This window comes from Penicillium chrysogenum, assembly GCF_028827035.1.
Source record: "Penicillium chrysogenum strain IBT 35668 chromosome Unknown utg000005l_segment0_segment0, whole genome shotgun sequence".
NCBI classification, from domain to species: Eukaryota; Fungi; Ascomycota; class Eurotiomycetes; order Eurotiales; family Aspergillaceae; genus Penicillium; species Penicillium chrysogenum.
The window spans coordinates 1,525,548-1,540,449 of record NW_026622753.1 but is presented as its reverse complement, the minus strand read 5'-3'; the positions used below and the strand labels follow the sequence as shown (position 1 = coordinate 1,540,449).

The 14,902-nt window shown below is 47.8% G+C and overlaps 5 protein-coding genes across 5 annotated transcripts; 3 read left to right on the top strand and 2 right to left on the bottom strand.

Moving 5' to 3' along the window:
* Positions 1-1,019: 1,019 nt before the first annotated feature.
* On the top strand, positions 1,020-1,373 carry N7489_008991 (uncharacterized protein; the record flags this gene model as incomplete). The annotated part of the gene is made up of 1 exon (XM_056714741.1): positions 1,020-1,373. One exon carries the CDS (start codon positions 1,020-1,022, stop codon positions 1,371-1,373), a length of 354 nt encoding a protein of 117 aa, XP_056562363.1.
* Positions 1,374-1,859: 486 nt separating this feature from the next.
* N7489_008990 (NAD(P)-dependent alcohol dehydrogenase) lies at positions 1,860-2,992 on the top strand (the record flags this gene model as incomplete). Its single annotated transcript, XM_056714740.1, has 2 exons — positions 1,860-2,498; positions 2,549-2,992. The coding sequence occupies 2 exons, from the start codon at positions 1,860-1,862 to the stop codon at positions 2,990-2,992; spliced, it is 1,083 nt and encodes a 360-aa protein (XP_056562362.1).
* A 3,175-nt stretch (positions 2,993-6,167) lies between these two features.
* Positions 6,168-8,652, bottom strand: N7489_008989 (uncharacterized protein; the record flags this gene model as incomplete). The annotated part of the gene is made up of 2 exons (XM_056714739.1): positions 6,168-8,529; positions 8,588-8,652. 2 exons carry the CDS (start codon positions 8,650-8,652, stop codon positions 6,168-6,170), a joined length of 2,427 nt encoding a protein of 808 aa, XP_056562361.1.
* A 2,539-nt stretch (positions 8,653-11,191) lies between these two features.
* Positions 11,192-13,185, bottom strand: N7489_008988 (nucleobase cation symporter-1 family protein; the record flags this gene model as incomplete). Its single annotated transcript, XM_056714738.1, has 6 exons — positions 11,192-11,736; positions 11,805-11,875; positions 11,927-12,069; positions 12,126-12,501; positions 12,562-12,666; positions 12,746-13,185. 6 exons carry the CDS (start codon positions 13,183-13,185, stop codon positions 11,192-11,194), a joined length of 1,680 nt encoding a protein of 559 aa, XP_056562360.1.
* Positions 13,186-13,687: 502 nt separating this feature from the next.
* N7489_008987 (isopenicillin N synthase family dioxygenase) lies at positions 13,688-14,895 on the top strand (the record flags this gene model as incomplete). Its single annotated transcript, XM_056714737.1, has 3 exons — positions 13,688-14,066; positions 14,138-14,784; positions 14,845-14,895. 3 exons carry the CDS (start codon positions 13,688-13,690, stop codon positions 14,893-14,895), a joined length of 1,077 nt encoding a protein of 358 aa, XP_056562359.1.
* Between the last annotated feature and the right edge of the window lie 7 nt (positions 14,896-14,902).

Sequence of the window (14,902 nt, the reverse complement as noted above, 5' to 3'; positions counted from 1 at the left end):
TTTTAGGCTTGGGTGATACCCAAAAGCATGGGGCGTGGAGTTTTCGAGTTGATAAAAGCTATAGCATCTAGAGCTTCAACAGAAGGGTATCCCATTAACTTTTTCAATCAAAGTCCCGAACCTCATTCGCATATTCGTCTTTCTGTAGAATACAGTCCTGACACTCCTTCCGGACCACGAACATTACTCTCGTATGTCTGACCCGGTGAACCCCAGAAGAAGTTGGCCTTTTTACCATCCTTCTCTCGTCAGAGTCCCTTCTCACACGCATAAACGCTTCGGCTGTGATCCTTGCTCTGTCGATTCTTGACTTTTTGTTCCGCTGTTTTTGCTGGATCCTTTCCCGTGAACAACCTCGTCAATTAATCCATGTTGTAGATGAATATTCTGCGGGTGTAGAACCTGATCGGGGTACTGGAAACTGAAAATTAAGTAGATATCAGGATCAGGTTGTTGGACTAGCAGTCATTGATGGTCTGGGCAAAACGACAAGTCCTATAACTCCGCCGGGGGCACTACCTAAAAAGGTATTTAAAAGAACATCTATGAATTCTTCTTCACTTCCTTCTTACCTCAACCCCACTTCCTTCAAACTCCGAATGTGTTCTTTCTGTGACTATCCTTCTTACACTCTGTTCACATTAATCCTCCGGGCCCATCCATAGAGGTTGCAAAATGCCTGCTACTGGGTACTGGGATTACTCCAACTTGCCGTACTACGACATCCAATGCGACAGCAGAAAATTGATTTCTCTTTCTTCTTTCTTCTGTTTCTTCCCAACGCATATTGGCATACCGACCTCGAACTGGTAGGTAGTGTCGTTGTCGGAGCCACCGTATTGGTGGTAGGGACGTGCTATTTCAGCAGGTGAGTTTATGAGGTTTCATAACAGAGAGAAGTGCAGTTTCATACAGAAGGCAATAGTTCCAGGCAGAAAACCGATCCATTGTCTTTTAGGGTCAAAGCACCGAGGCACGAAAGAGAGCCTCCTTCTACCTTCCACACCAACTCCGCAACGATGGTGGGCTGGTCATCGAAACACCCACCAGCAGGCCGACAGACCCAGCGTACCCAGCATACCTGTCTACTGTCTCCTCTACTCTCCCTCAAACCGGTCATCGAAACACCCACCAGCAGGCCCGACAGACCCAGCGTACCCAGCATACCTGTCTACTGTCTCCTCTACTCTCCCTCAAACCGGTCATCGAAACACCCACCAGCAGGCCCGACAGACCCAGCGTACCCAGCATACCTGTCTACTGTCTCCTCTACTCTCCCTCAAACCGGTCATCGAAACACCCACCAGCAGGCCCGACAGACCCAGCATACCCAGCATACCTGCCCAATCCACACGCATACTCCGGACACATAACCTGGGCAACCTCGACCCTCAGCGCTTCCGGAGTCCGCGCACGGTAAAGGAAGTGGAAGAGAGAGACTGTCAATCACCCGCTAAACTCGGTTTCTTTTGTATCCCAAAATATATGACTGCACAGTTAAGCTAGCTACATGCCGTATAAAGACAATTCAACTAAATATTGAAGAAGAAATCTGAGAGCGACGATAGATGTGTAAGCATCGGAGAGAGCTCCAGGGACTAGCCAGATTTGAAATGGTGGCGTTTCCCCCAAACGTCGTCAATCTGGTCCGTTAACCTCGTCCGGTTCGTTCTTCTTTGCCTTGAAAGAAGCTCTTAATAGTAGCTTTCAGGCCCGTCGACCGCATTTCTCTTTTTAACCCGTTCCAGTACCGGCTCTTTTCCTTGTTGCGTCAAATCGCGCAACAATACCCTACGTCTCCCTGCTTCTACCGTGCACTGTCCTCTCCGCTTATTCACCGCGCACCAACAGCAGAAGGAATGACATCGAAGACCCAGCTCCCAACCGTACCGCCGACCATGCGTGCCTGGGTACGCCGGCGGCGCGGCCCTGCTTGTAGCGCGCTTGAGCTGGCCACCGACTACCCAACACCCGAGGTGCCCACGGGCTCGTCACCCGACGTCCTAATCCGCGTTTCAAACGTGTCACTACAGTACAGCAGTGAGATGTTGATGAAGATACTGCCTAAACTGCCTTTCACCAGCCCGTGGGTCCCGGAGATTGAACTTTCCGGGGTGGTAGTAGCAGCTGGCGAGGGTGCACCGGCAGAAGTGCGCGATCCTAACTCACATGTCATTGCATTTCAGAACATTCCTAGCGCCGTGGTTATGGGCCACGGCGTGCTGGCAGAATATGTGCGTCTGCCTGGCTGCCAGGTCGCACGTATCGATGACGGTATTGACATGGCGTCGGCCTCGGGCATTATAGGGTCCGGTAGCACCGCGCTCAAGATAATTCGCACAGCAGGTGTGCGCGAGGGCCACACGGTGCTCATAAATGGGGCTAGCGGGTCCGTCGGGTCGGTACTCGTGCAATTGTGCAAGCTACGTGGTGCAAAGGTGGTCGGCGTGGCTAGTGAAGGCAATGCGCGTATGGTTCGTGAGCTGGGTGTAGATGAGGTAGGCACAGTTGTCACCGTTGCACAAGAAAATGACTAACATACAAATAGTTCATCGACTACCGTGAACATGCACCGCTTCCAGCTTACCTAGCGCATCAGTATGGCGACAAGCCGTTTGACTTCGTGCTTGACTGCGTTGGTACACAAGCACTTTTTGCCAACTCCCCGGCTTATCTTAAGCCCGAGGGAGCTGTTGTAAATATCGGCATGCTCGAGGGCATGTATGTGACGGCGTGCAACGTGCTGCTCAATAGATGGCTTCCCACCTGGCTGGGCGGCGTGCCGCGTCGCTATATAATGTTCAGCACGCCCCCATCGCGTGACGACGCAGTCTACCTAGCACGCTTGGTTGAAGAGAGCCGCCTGCGTATCCCTGTTGACTCTGTCTTCGAGATGAAGGATGCTATGAGCGCCTACGAGCGCATCGCCACAAAGCGTGCGCGTGGCAAGGTCGTGGTCAAGGTGCATGAGGACCAAGCCACTGGCACGTGAGGGCTTATAGGGGCCGCTTATGTTTACAAGGATTTATCGGATTTGGCTTATACGCTCCTCAGCACACTGTGGTACCGAGTGGACACGCATCTGGACTCTGATCATACTTGTCTGCCAACGTACCGAGTCTGCTCGGAGGGCTCAAGAGAACGTGAGTAGACCAAACAGCGTGTCCGGACTAGGGCGGCAGAGGCAGTGCTAGGCTTCGCCAGGGCTTCACAATACAAACTATTATAGAAGTTTATATTGTAGGAATTAATTAGTAGAACCTGTACGAAGGAGTAATAGTAAAATAGTGGTGTGGAAGGCTGTCGAAATTTAGTATAGGAGATTACGGTATGCGGCACCTCTACCTAGTGTATCCGTTACAATACGACTGTGGTGGATGACCGCGGTATCTGACGCGATACAAATAGACTGTTATACTCTCTAGCATTGCGTCGACATTCGAGTATTGTGTCTTTAATATATCACAGCCTTATCCTCACCGCCGTCTCGCTCTTCTTATAACTCTGGGGTAGGTGAGATCGGGACTTGTGCCAGTGGTAACCGAATTCCCTTCTAGTACTTAGGCTTTAGCGGATGGATTTTACATGTTCTACTATGTGGGTTTAGATGTCTGGTTGGGACTGTTATGTTAAAGGAATACTGTATAAACTTCTGGGGACAAGGTGTTCTGATATACTCAAAGTAGGGTACATATTATATAACTATATGGGCATTAGATGCGGGATCATGCAATACAGAGCTTAAGCAGTCGTTGTGGCTGGGGATATTACGGCAGCCTTGACAATGCCTAGGCATAGAGCAGGAGTCTGAATGGCAGCCTCGGAGGTACCCTTCTGTTGATGGGAGGGACAAGGCCCTTAGCGCGATTGTCAGCATAATCAAAAGAAGATGTTGGAATAAAATACGGCATTATTCCACTCGACCAACACAAAAACCAAGGTTAATGTATATAGCCTAATAGAGGCCATATCCCAGTTCGTAAATTTAGTAATGATAAATTCTTCCCTTATATAGTCAAAATGTGAAGCTTTTCAACATCAAGTGCCCGGGTGGTCTAGTGGGTAAGAAGCTCTTCAGCTCCACAGTCAATAAGTGCATCCACTAACAATTCTTCAGTATGATTCGCGCTTAGTAAGACTCCCTAATCGGATCAAATCTCCACCATACAATTTCCTAACAAAATCTCCAGGGGTTCACCCAAAGCAATATTGCGCGAGGTCCCCGGTTCAATCCCGGGCTCGGGCCCTTTCTTTTTTGCTTATTTATTTTATTTTATTCAAAACATAAAGTTATAAGAAAGAATAACTAGTTAACTACTCCGTAGTTAGTTATACTATCGTTAATTTGTATACCTCTCTCTCTATATTATATAGTGGCGTTTTAAGTACTTATATCCTAGTTCTAAAGGCCCTAGACCACCTTCCTTTCTGCCTATTAAAACTTGATTCAACCCCTTAACCAATAAGTAGTAACTAGAAATAGATTTATCATAGAAGCTCTAGCTTCAGCCTATATAGGAAAAATATAGGTAGAAGTACTAGGTACAAATACTTATAGAACATAAGTGTAATTAAGCACTAGTTACAAATTAACTAGGTTTCTTAATGTTATATATATACCGAGTACTGTGACCAGCCAGGTCTACAGGCAAAGCATGAAGCCAAAGCAAGAGAGTGCTATTGTTCAAGTAACTAAAGACAGAGAAGAAAGAAGGAAGGAGAGCAAAGTCTGGCGAGCTCGAGAGCTTAATCTAACCAGACTATGCAAACGATGCAAACTCTGTCCTCTCTCGCTAAACTAGCAAACAAATCAAATAGCAAACAAATCTGTCATCTGACATGTGATAGCATGCAGATTGTCACAAGTACAACAACATTGCAAATAAATACTAAAAATATTTAAAATTAGAAAAAAAATAGCAAAAAGAAAGGGCCCGAGCCCGGGATTGAACCGGGGACCTCGCGCAATATTGCTTTGGGTGAACCCCTGGAGATTTTGTTAGGAAATTGTATGGTGGAGATTTGATCCGATTAGGGAGTCTTACTAAGCGCGAATCATACTGAAGAATTGTTAGTGGATGCACTTATTGACTGTGGAGCTGAAGAGCTTCTTACCCACTAGACCACCCGGGCACTTGATGTGTCAAGGTTCAGGATATGTGAATACTAGCCTGGCAAAGTGATTTCGGTCTAGCGCATACCCCTAGCTCTATCGAACCTAAAAACAGCCAACTTTCTCATATAGGCAAGTATGGCATGTCCATGGGTTTATTTAACGTCTCTACTCCGACTGCTCTTCTACTTGATACTGCTTTTGACTGACACTTCTACAGGGCCCGCGGCTAGATCTTTATAGCGGTATTATCTAGAGATTGCATGCTGCTATTTTTTTTTTTTGGCTATGAGCTGTTATAATAGGATATTCCGGGAGCCTTCTAAGGTTCCAAGGTTACCGGTGAATAAGGGTGACTAAGTCTTGGCACGAGCCTGGAGGAAGTCGCTTTATTTCACTTACTGTTCCCTGTTGTACAGCGCGAATGATCTAACAACTACAGGTGCTTTTGAAGAATCATGAACATACTTCAATGCCTAGGCATAAAATGGATGAATCAACACGCTCTTAGACTGGCCAATGCTTCGTTAAGCATCTCGTCGCCACGGCGCTTCATATCTACAAGAAAGCCCGGCCGCGCACCTTTCTAGTGGACAGTGGACAGTATTTGGCTTCACCGTGCGCTAGTTCATACATACCCCAAATGCATGATAGCTGTTTGAGGCAATCCAACAGTGGCGATTGCAGGAGATCTACTAATACCGAACTGGTGCATCGACCTCACTTGATTGACCAAATCCAGCTTAACAACATTCTACTATAAGAGGTTCTCCCAACGTCTAACGAGCCTAACCCTTGTCTGAGTTACGGGTCGTGTCGCGTCATACGCATCGCCCCTAAGAAGCATGGCTACTGTTTATGCTATGGCTATTCTGATGAAAGGCTACACTAGGAGCGAAGAAAGCCTATGTTACATTTCAAGCGAAGCGCATGGAGGAGAAGAAGACAAGCAGACAGACAGACAGACAGGGTGGGGGGTAGAGAGAGGGAGAGGAGGAAGGGAGATAAAACTACCTAACCGTCTGGTCCTGTCACCCGTTAGTGGCCTCACATATCAAGCTCCCGACACTTTGCGCTTTTTAACCGGGTTGAACTCTTTAGCAGGAATCAAAGTGATTCTGTCATCCGTGTAGAAAGATCCGGGCTGTGGGATACCCCGAGGAAGGGTTTGGGTCAAAGAGCTCACGACAACAAACTGCCTTGGCCTTGCAATAATGTCCGCGACGTCTTCACCCTCCATCCAGTGAACGAATGAGTTGGCTTTATAGATATCTCTGACCACATTTGAAGTCACGTAGGATAATGTTTCCACGGCATTCTTTGTGTACGTAACGCAGAAAGCCAACCGTGAGCCGGGATCCGTCGCGAGCGTCTCTTGTGCCCATACCTGCGGATGACGCTGGCCGGGTGGCTTAATCTCGGCTTTAACAATAACTTCCTGTAGAGGCTCCTCAATACGAAGAAAAAGCTCAATGCATGAATGTATTGTTACAACAAACATTCCTTGCATTTTTGTCCGAGTCCCAAGATATTTGCGGCCTCGTAGGAGTTCTTGTCGAGTCTTATCTCCAACGGTGAAGCTTCGGCCACCAGCACAAGCACGGGGAATTTTCCTTTCTCGTAGAGTGGCTGAGACCTCAGTGGCAAATGTAAAGGTTCCATGGTCGTCAACACAAATTTGAGAAGTTTCCAGGTCTTCTCTTTCAAGAATGTCGGCCTGCCCAACATCATCGTTCAATTCTTCCACCCTGGAGATGACATCCCGAATCAAATCATCACTCGGACGTTCAAAATCAACCGGCAGCTTCTTACTCAGTTGGAAACAGAGTTCTCGAACAGCTTCAAGCTGTGCTTTGTCAATTTTAAACCCCGGTTCGTGGTGATTCTCTGATCTGCGGAATGAGCTCATAGAGGATGTTGTGGGGGTGTCCCGGAAACGACGTGGGCTCGCATGTAGCAAGACGAGAATTGCATTGCTAAGGCTCCCGCCTGCCTTTTCTTGCAAAATGGAGATGTCTTCATCTTTGGCGAATCCTCGACGTGTAAGCCACAGGCGAGTCATTGGATGAAGTGTTTCGAGCGTCAAAGGTTCACGGACTCCGTCCTTTTCATCGATGTAATCCCGGATGGCTTTCGTCAATACACACCCATTGTCTCCAGCATAGGGGCGAATACCAATCGTCATGGTGATAGCCGAGATAAAATGAAGCACCTCGGATATCCTGTGAGTTTTTCGCCATTCCCGGAGGAGGAATGCGTCAACTGGATTTGGTATGAGAACATAAATCCGTTTGATAATATCGTTTTTGATATCAAGAAACATAGGAACCTCCCCAGCTTCTAGCTTAAGGCGAGTCTCCATGCACTCTTTTGGTAAAACAAGATCCTGCACTCCACGTCCACACATAAGAACCACCCGTAATCCACTATGTTGAATAATTGATTGATTGAACCGAACAAGTGACTTAATCTCACTCTCCTGGTTCGACCGGGTAGACTGCGCCATTTCGGTCAAATCTCTTTGAATAGGGTTTGCAGCCCAAGTGAGCGAGTTCATCGTGTTCCATCCGCTGTCCTGAAATTGGCATGGAATGGATATCTTTATGTTGCTCGAAAATTCAAATTCTACATCAAGGAGATCTTCGAGTACGAAGCCGACCAGCGCTTCAAAATTCCCGTTAGGCGGAGCACAGGGAAGGTGTATTGGCTTCAGATCTTCTTCTAACTGGCTCAAAAGCTCGGTACTGTTCAGAGCTGAGTGCGGTAGTGGCTCATTACCACAGAAGGACTGGCTTAGCTGGGTATGTTGGACTGCGTCATGGAAACGGGCATGAAACTCCGGGGATCGCATGAGCGGGCGCTGAAAGTTGATGTTGGACTTCTCGGCCTTTTTCCCGTATTCGTACCGGAACTGGGGCCATCCAATAATGTCGGGGTCTGGGGATTTTTCCAAGCAAATGGAGAATGACTTTCGTGCCGAAGGCCCAAGGGATAGTCCTTGGAGAACAGGAGGAATAATATTTAACCCAAGATTGGAGTAAGGTTTCCCATCCTCCCTTGGCCCAAAATAAGCCTCCAAGGTGCTCCCTGGAAGTGATTGGAAAGCGCGACACATGGCCATCTCTAGGACATTGAGAGCCACGGCTCGAGAGGTGCCTGGTAGTTGAGTATCATTTGGTGCTTCCCAGAGCTTGAGCCAGTTCGCTGCTCGATACCCTTGTCCCTGTGCAATGACGTAATAATGCAGTGTGCTCTTAGATCCGCGCAGAATTGCCCGGTTGTGGATTTTGATACGACCAGGTGGGTATTTAGACTGCCCAGGATAGGCGCGCCAGTATTCGCTGTTTCTTGAGTCTGTGACGATGTCCACGTAGCCTCCATTTGGACTCCAATGATTATTCTGGCATGCCTGGACACTAAGAAGGCTTTGAAGATGTCAAAAACCATATTTTTCAAACCGGGGGCCTAACATACTTCTCTGTCTTAAGGAGTCTACCCTCAAGTGTCCTGATATGGGGATCAACCCATTTTAGCAACATCTGGGCTATCTTCTGTGGACCTCCATGGCTTGTAATGACGGAACGATAAGGAAGCCGTTGCAGGTAGCTATCGGGGTCAGTTGCAAGACATGAAGCCAACTGACAGATCGTGTTGTGAAGGTTTGGAAAAACAACACTTGGAACCAGTTCCCAAGAGTTCTGATCCTAAGTTAGTAAATAAGCCTCTTGTGGGACAGTTTAGGGCTGACCGTGGTAGTTAACTGTGTAGTCTGTGAATGAAGTGTGCGTTGGGGGCCAATTGCGTTTTGGGAAGTCTCCACGCGCCGTGAAAGTGGCATGGATGGACCTGAACCTGCAGACGAGGAAGGACCTATGTGGGTAATTCCTGTCTGAGTGATTTCCAGCAGCTGGTGGGATTCATTTGTTCTGTGACCTTGTCCTCCGCGATTTTTACGCTCGAGCTTGGGGCACTTGGATTTGCAATGCCCTATTCTGCGGCAGTAGCTGCACTCGGCGTTTGGGCAGTCAGAGCCCATATGACCGTGTTCATGGCAGCGATAGCATTTGATATCCGGGCAGTTTTTTCGCGTGTGCCCCTCTTGCATCATTCCACAGTTAGTGCAAGGTTTAGGGTCTGGCCAAATAACCATTTTGATCAGAAATGGCAGACAGTGTCGTATCTGTGGGAGTAGTAGTCCTCGAGAGGCTCTAGGTTAGCTCAAAATCCCCTCGAGGTATGTGTATGGGTCATATGCCAGTCAATGAGAAGAGGGGATGCGCAATATGAGTTTCTTGGGGGGGGGCGAAGGAGAGAATGAAGGACGAATAAGTACGTAGCTACTGGGGGAATCCAAGAGAAAATTCTGCTGCGTACAATCAATCTGGGAAAGTCCTCCTACAGAAAGCCTGGAGAGCAAACAAGCAAACAAGCAAACAATCAAGCTCGGCTCAGTCCGCCTGGTAGACAGGGCATCCAGCATGTGATGACCCAACATATACGGCCACAGAGCATGGGAGACGGGACTTCCCGTCCGCTCAGCCGTACTTAAGCCGTATAATCTGCCTGCCACTTCTCGGTGCAACAAAGACCTAGTCTGTGTCTTCCTTGGGTATTTAGACTTGATCCCTGCTAGGCAACATATATGAGGATTAAAGGCAGTATAGGAATAGATCCGCTTAGGAATGTCCGTCTCCTATAGGCATCCGCCTATTATATAGCCGAGTTTGAACGTCTACTCTAGATCGAATCAAAGCACAGGTGTATACGATAGATGGGTATTGCATTCACGACAATCGCTCGACTTATCGCCCTGTTGGGAAAGAAGTACAATGAGAAGTTCAAACGTGATATCCCCCTATTCTGCCGGCCTTCCCTTGTTTGAACTGCGGAGAGGCTGGTCGCCAGGCTGGAGATCTAGATGGCCGTGATGGATTCGATTACCGGGAAGCAGAAAGGCAGATTGCATTGATATCCGATTTTCTTTTTTTTTTGGTATTTCGCAATGTAGTTGTGTGCGCCATTAAGAATGAGGATGACAAGGTAGCTTATATTGTGGAGCACCGCGTCTTGCCTATCTAACTACTGTATATATGATATGAGGGTGGCGGGCAGCAAAGTCGCAGATATACGCGGAGGCATAGAACAGGATGAATCCGTGCATTTATGTGTAGTTCGAGCGGGAGCATATTGCCTTCTCGCTTGGTGATAGAGGTACGGTACTACTGGCTGCGAACTTTGATATGTCTCTAGTAAACCTTGCATAAATCGGTTGGGCGAGGATGTCGACTAGCCTATATAGCTAGCATCTCTCGTCGCAGTTATAATCTGCGATATAGGTTTCAGTCTATTACCTGTACACTCGGCAAGTGAAATGAACGCTACCTCAAACATCCGTGGTGCACATCATCGTTAGGGCTTGCCGAACGGGTTCCCATCCTCATTGCTAGTTCCTTCCGCTTGTCTAGGACTTAGCTTCTTGTGCTCGACTATTAATGAGGTAAACTTACGAATGTGCCGCCTTCGCTCCATTTATTGTGGCCTTGATTTGACGGAGACTGCCACGTTTATCTGATTAGAGTTTGCTGTGGAGCTGGGATCCATGGTTTCACTTCCCCACCTTCCAACCTACTTCCAAGGAACTATTCTATCCAGCTTCAAGCGACACAATGCACACAATGTGCGACGATATGGCCTGGGAACAGGCCGAGAAATTATCTCATGATTGGCTGCTTTAATTCCTCAAACTTGAAATTAAGAAACCGATCCAATGTTCTCTACATCGGCACAGTTTCTACAATACCTCAATTCCGATAATAAGAATAGTCGGCCGCAGTCTTCTCAGTGGACTTGACAGCGTAAAATAAATTATAAATTTAAGAGGTAATATAGAGGTAACAGAGGCAGATATCTGCCATGCAGTCTCCACCCCCTTTTGACTAGAGAAACTGTAGAGTGTATAAATGAAATCTCACATTTTCTGCATATATCATCTGCAGATATTAGATTATAGTACCAAGGTATTAATCGTGCTTCATTCTTCAACATAACCACCCCGAGATCCCAACAAGACATATCTCATTAAAACGAACCCTTTTCGCCATTAGCTGCTCTAGTAACTGCAACAGCCCCCTTCTCCGCGAATCCAGGCTCAATAACATCAATAGAAAACCCATCAATCCCAGAAACGTCATTATCCTCCACAAACTCCTTGGGCTCCATCCATCCAGATGCCTGCTTCATGTCGGGCGGAGCAAAGGCCAAACATGACACGTAATAAACGACAAACCCGATTATCAGGCCGGTAGGGTAAGCGATATAGTAGAATCTCTGGATACCTAGAGGCGCATCGACACCCATCTGGAAAAGGAACCCGTAAAAGTTCGGCGCAATGGCAATAATGTAGGCCAAGAATGCCCGCGGGTTAAATCCGTGGAAGTACCGGTATGGACTTGGACGTGAGACGTACAGGGCTGGAATGTTGAGTAGCCCTCGGCGGATTAGGTAGTAGTCGCAGATGAGAATGCCGGTGATCGCTGATAGGAATATTTGGTAGGAGGAGAGGAATGTGATGAAGATTGAGGCTGATGCGAGGAGATACCAGGGGCAGATCGCGTAAGAGAGGACTGGGTTCGATTGTTAGTTTGTGTTCAGGCAAACGGGATTGTCCAAGTTTCTTTGATTCTTTTCTTACCGGCACAGATGAAGAACCCCCGTTTGATTGAAATGTATTTCGGTAGTAGGGCTGCAATATCGTTACCCGCGCTGAGGATTGTTAGTATTTGGCATAGGACAGGGTGAGAACGGGGCCTTTACGGGATGGAGTTTTCGAAAATGGCAGAGAAGACAGTCGAATAAACGAATGCCAGAGCAATGAAAGCACAGGCCGTGCGGTTGCCAGAGGTGTATCGCTCTCCTTCCATTAATTTGTCTAAGAAGTTCAGCGGGTTCCAGATGAGCTAGGGAGTTTCGTCAGCCTATAGCTCCGTTAAACAAGGGACTCGACATAACAAACCTCTCCAAAGATGGCTTTGCTAGCTGACGCGATGAGATTTCCCAGAACAGCAACCAAGAAGTTCGACAGCGGGAAACTAACAAACTGGCCAATGAGGACGTCGTTAGGCTTCGTAGCATACCGCTGGAGATCGGACGCATTGGAGATAAACGTTCCGCAACTTGCGAGTCCCAAGAAGAGGAACTTGAATATGAGATAACCTTTCTCCGTGCCCTTTATCTCCGAGGGTGCATTGATTGACTTCAAAGAGCCACCAGCAAGAGACACAGTCCATCCCAACATAGCAAAGGCTGCGCCGAAATAGACCACGACTTTGATATAGACCAGCGATTTCATCTTTGGTACAGGCACCACTAAGAATGCGCAATTGACAAGCCTACAGAGACTGGTTAGCAATAGACCAACCTTGGAAGCATTGAGATACTAGTAAACGTACCAGTAGATGAAGAAACACATCATTTGGGCTGAAGTTAAAGCGGATTTAGATCCCATCTTATCTGGGATGTTCTCAATAGAAGGAAAGATAGCATGTAGGAAAACACTGGGAATAGGCGTCAATAACCCAACTTTCAGCGCTTGCTTTACTGTGGAAATAACGGGGTTAAGAAAATAAGACTTACTATAAGCATTGCCCTCCCTGAACGGAATTCACACCGTTCCATACAACTGACATGGCCGCACGATTAAAAGTCGGCCACAGTGCTCCCCAATGCCCAAAGCTAGAGCGACAAAGAACGGGGAACGGAATGCGATACATGGCGCCAGCACGCCCGTTAACAGCCATCAAGGCCCCGGCAAGAATCTGACCACCGAAGGAGCATCCAATTGCTTCCCACATGGTCAATCCCATGGACATTCCCGTGGAAGCTGTGTACAGATTGCTGACATTCGCAGTCGCAGAGAACCAGAACATGATGTAAGTGAGTTGAGACCATGTTCGATCCTTTACTGGTGTTGGTCGAATAGAGTCATTGTCAAGCATAGCAACGGGGCGAGCGATGCCATCTCGTTGAGTTCTTTTCACTATTAGGATTTCGTGAAGTCGCGATAACTTGGACATATTTGAGATTGTATATCGGGTGGGGGTGGATAGAGTGTGGAGAACCAGGTAAAAGATAAAGATGGTCGAATTCGAGTGCTAATCCTATTGATGAACTCTGAAACGTGAATAAAGGGGGAGGGGTGGGGTGGCAGGGAAGTATGCGCAGGATATATCGTGTTTATTAGGGCTACTTGGCCATTTGGAGTGGCCAATGGGTTGATAAGGAACCACCCGCGCCTTGTCCACCTGCGAAACACTCACAACTATTCAACAGAGATATCGACGATGCTATCTCACAAGAGCAAAAGTACAGAAAGCAAGCCTATCTTGGCTTATCATCACAGCCAACCACATGTGCATGTGGGCGTATGGAGATAACCTCGGCGATTGCCGTGCAACGCTTCTCCGACGGTTATCGGTGGATTTTGAACCTTTTTATCTTCCGAACATATTGCGGGCAGAACAACCGGGGATAAATTCAGCATCCTCGAGTTAGTGTTGGCCATAAGTCGCACTAGTCATGGCAGCCCTGGTCGAGTACACTCAAATTGAACTCCTCACGCTCAGCGGGCCAGAATTCCGCCGAGTGTCAACTGCTCCTCCTCGCTTACCAACGGAGGATGAGATCCCGGTCATAGATCTCGCTTCGGTCGACAAGGATATAGAAGCGAGAAAGACCATCGCATCCAAAGTTAGGGCAGCGGCTGAGAACACGGGATTCTTCTATATCAAAAACCACGGGATTTCAGAAGAGCTCATTCAGAATGCCCTATCCCAAGCGAAAGCTTTCTTCGACCAGCCGACCGAAAAGAAACAGCTAGCATCAAGCAAGTCTCAAAAGAACGCAGATGGATGGCATGGGCTGGGGAGTACCCAGATTAATAAAACCGAAACAAGGGGTAAACACACCTCCCACACCTATGCAGATGTGTATCCTTGCTATATTGGGAATGACTAAATTGATGACCAGATCGCAAAGAGACATTCTCTCTCCGCTACAATCCCAAAAACGATCCAACTGTCTCCGACCCGGACGCACTGTCCAGTGACGATGACTTCCCATGGGATACAACAAGCCATCTGCCTGGCTTCCACGAAATAGCAATTGAATTCTATCAGCGGCGCCTCGCACTCGCGCGCAAGATGATCCGTATCTTCGCGCTCGCTCTCGACATGCCAGAAGACTATTTTGATACGGTGACCACAAACCCCGGTGCAGACGGGCTTTATGTACACTATCCCGCTACACCAGCCGATAAACTCAAGGAAAACAATGACGACATCGACGTCGGCATTGGCTCGCACACCGATATCCAGTGCGTCACTCTTCTGTGGCAGGATATGTCCGGCGGTTTGCAGGTCCTGTCTGCCAGTGACGAGTGGCTCGATGCTCGGCCTATACCTGGCACGCTGGTGGTTAATATTGGCGATTTCTTGCAGCGTCTTTCGAACAATAGGTTTAAGTCCACGGTGCATAGGGTTTATAATCGTCAGCCTACATCCAGGTACTCGATGCCTTTCTTCCTGGGCTTCAATCCGGATTCGGTTTGTGAGGTTGTGCCCTCGTGTATTGATGAGGATCATCCTGCGCTTTATGGGCCCATCTCTTGTGGAAAGGTAAGTCCTATCCTCGTCTATACTTGTCCGGTATTGGACGTGTCTAACATTTACGTGTAGTGGCATCGAAACCGAATTGAACTAGCACACGGAAAGCCCATTTCTGATTGAAGATGAG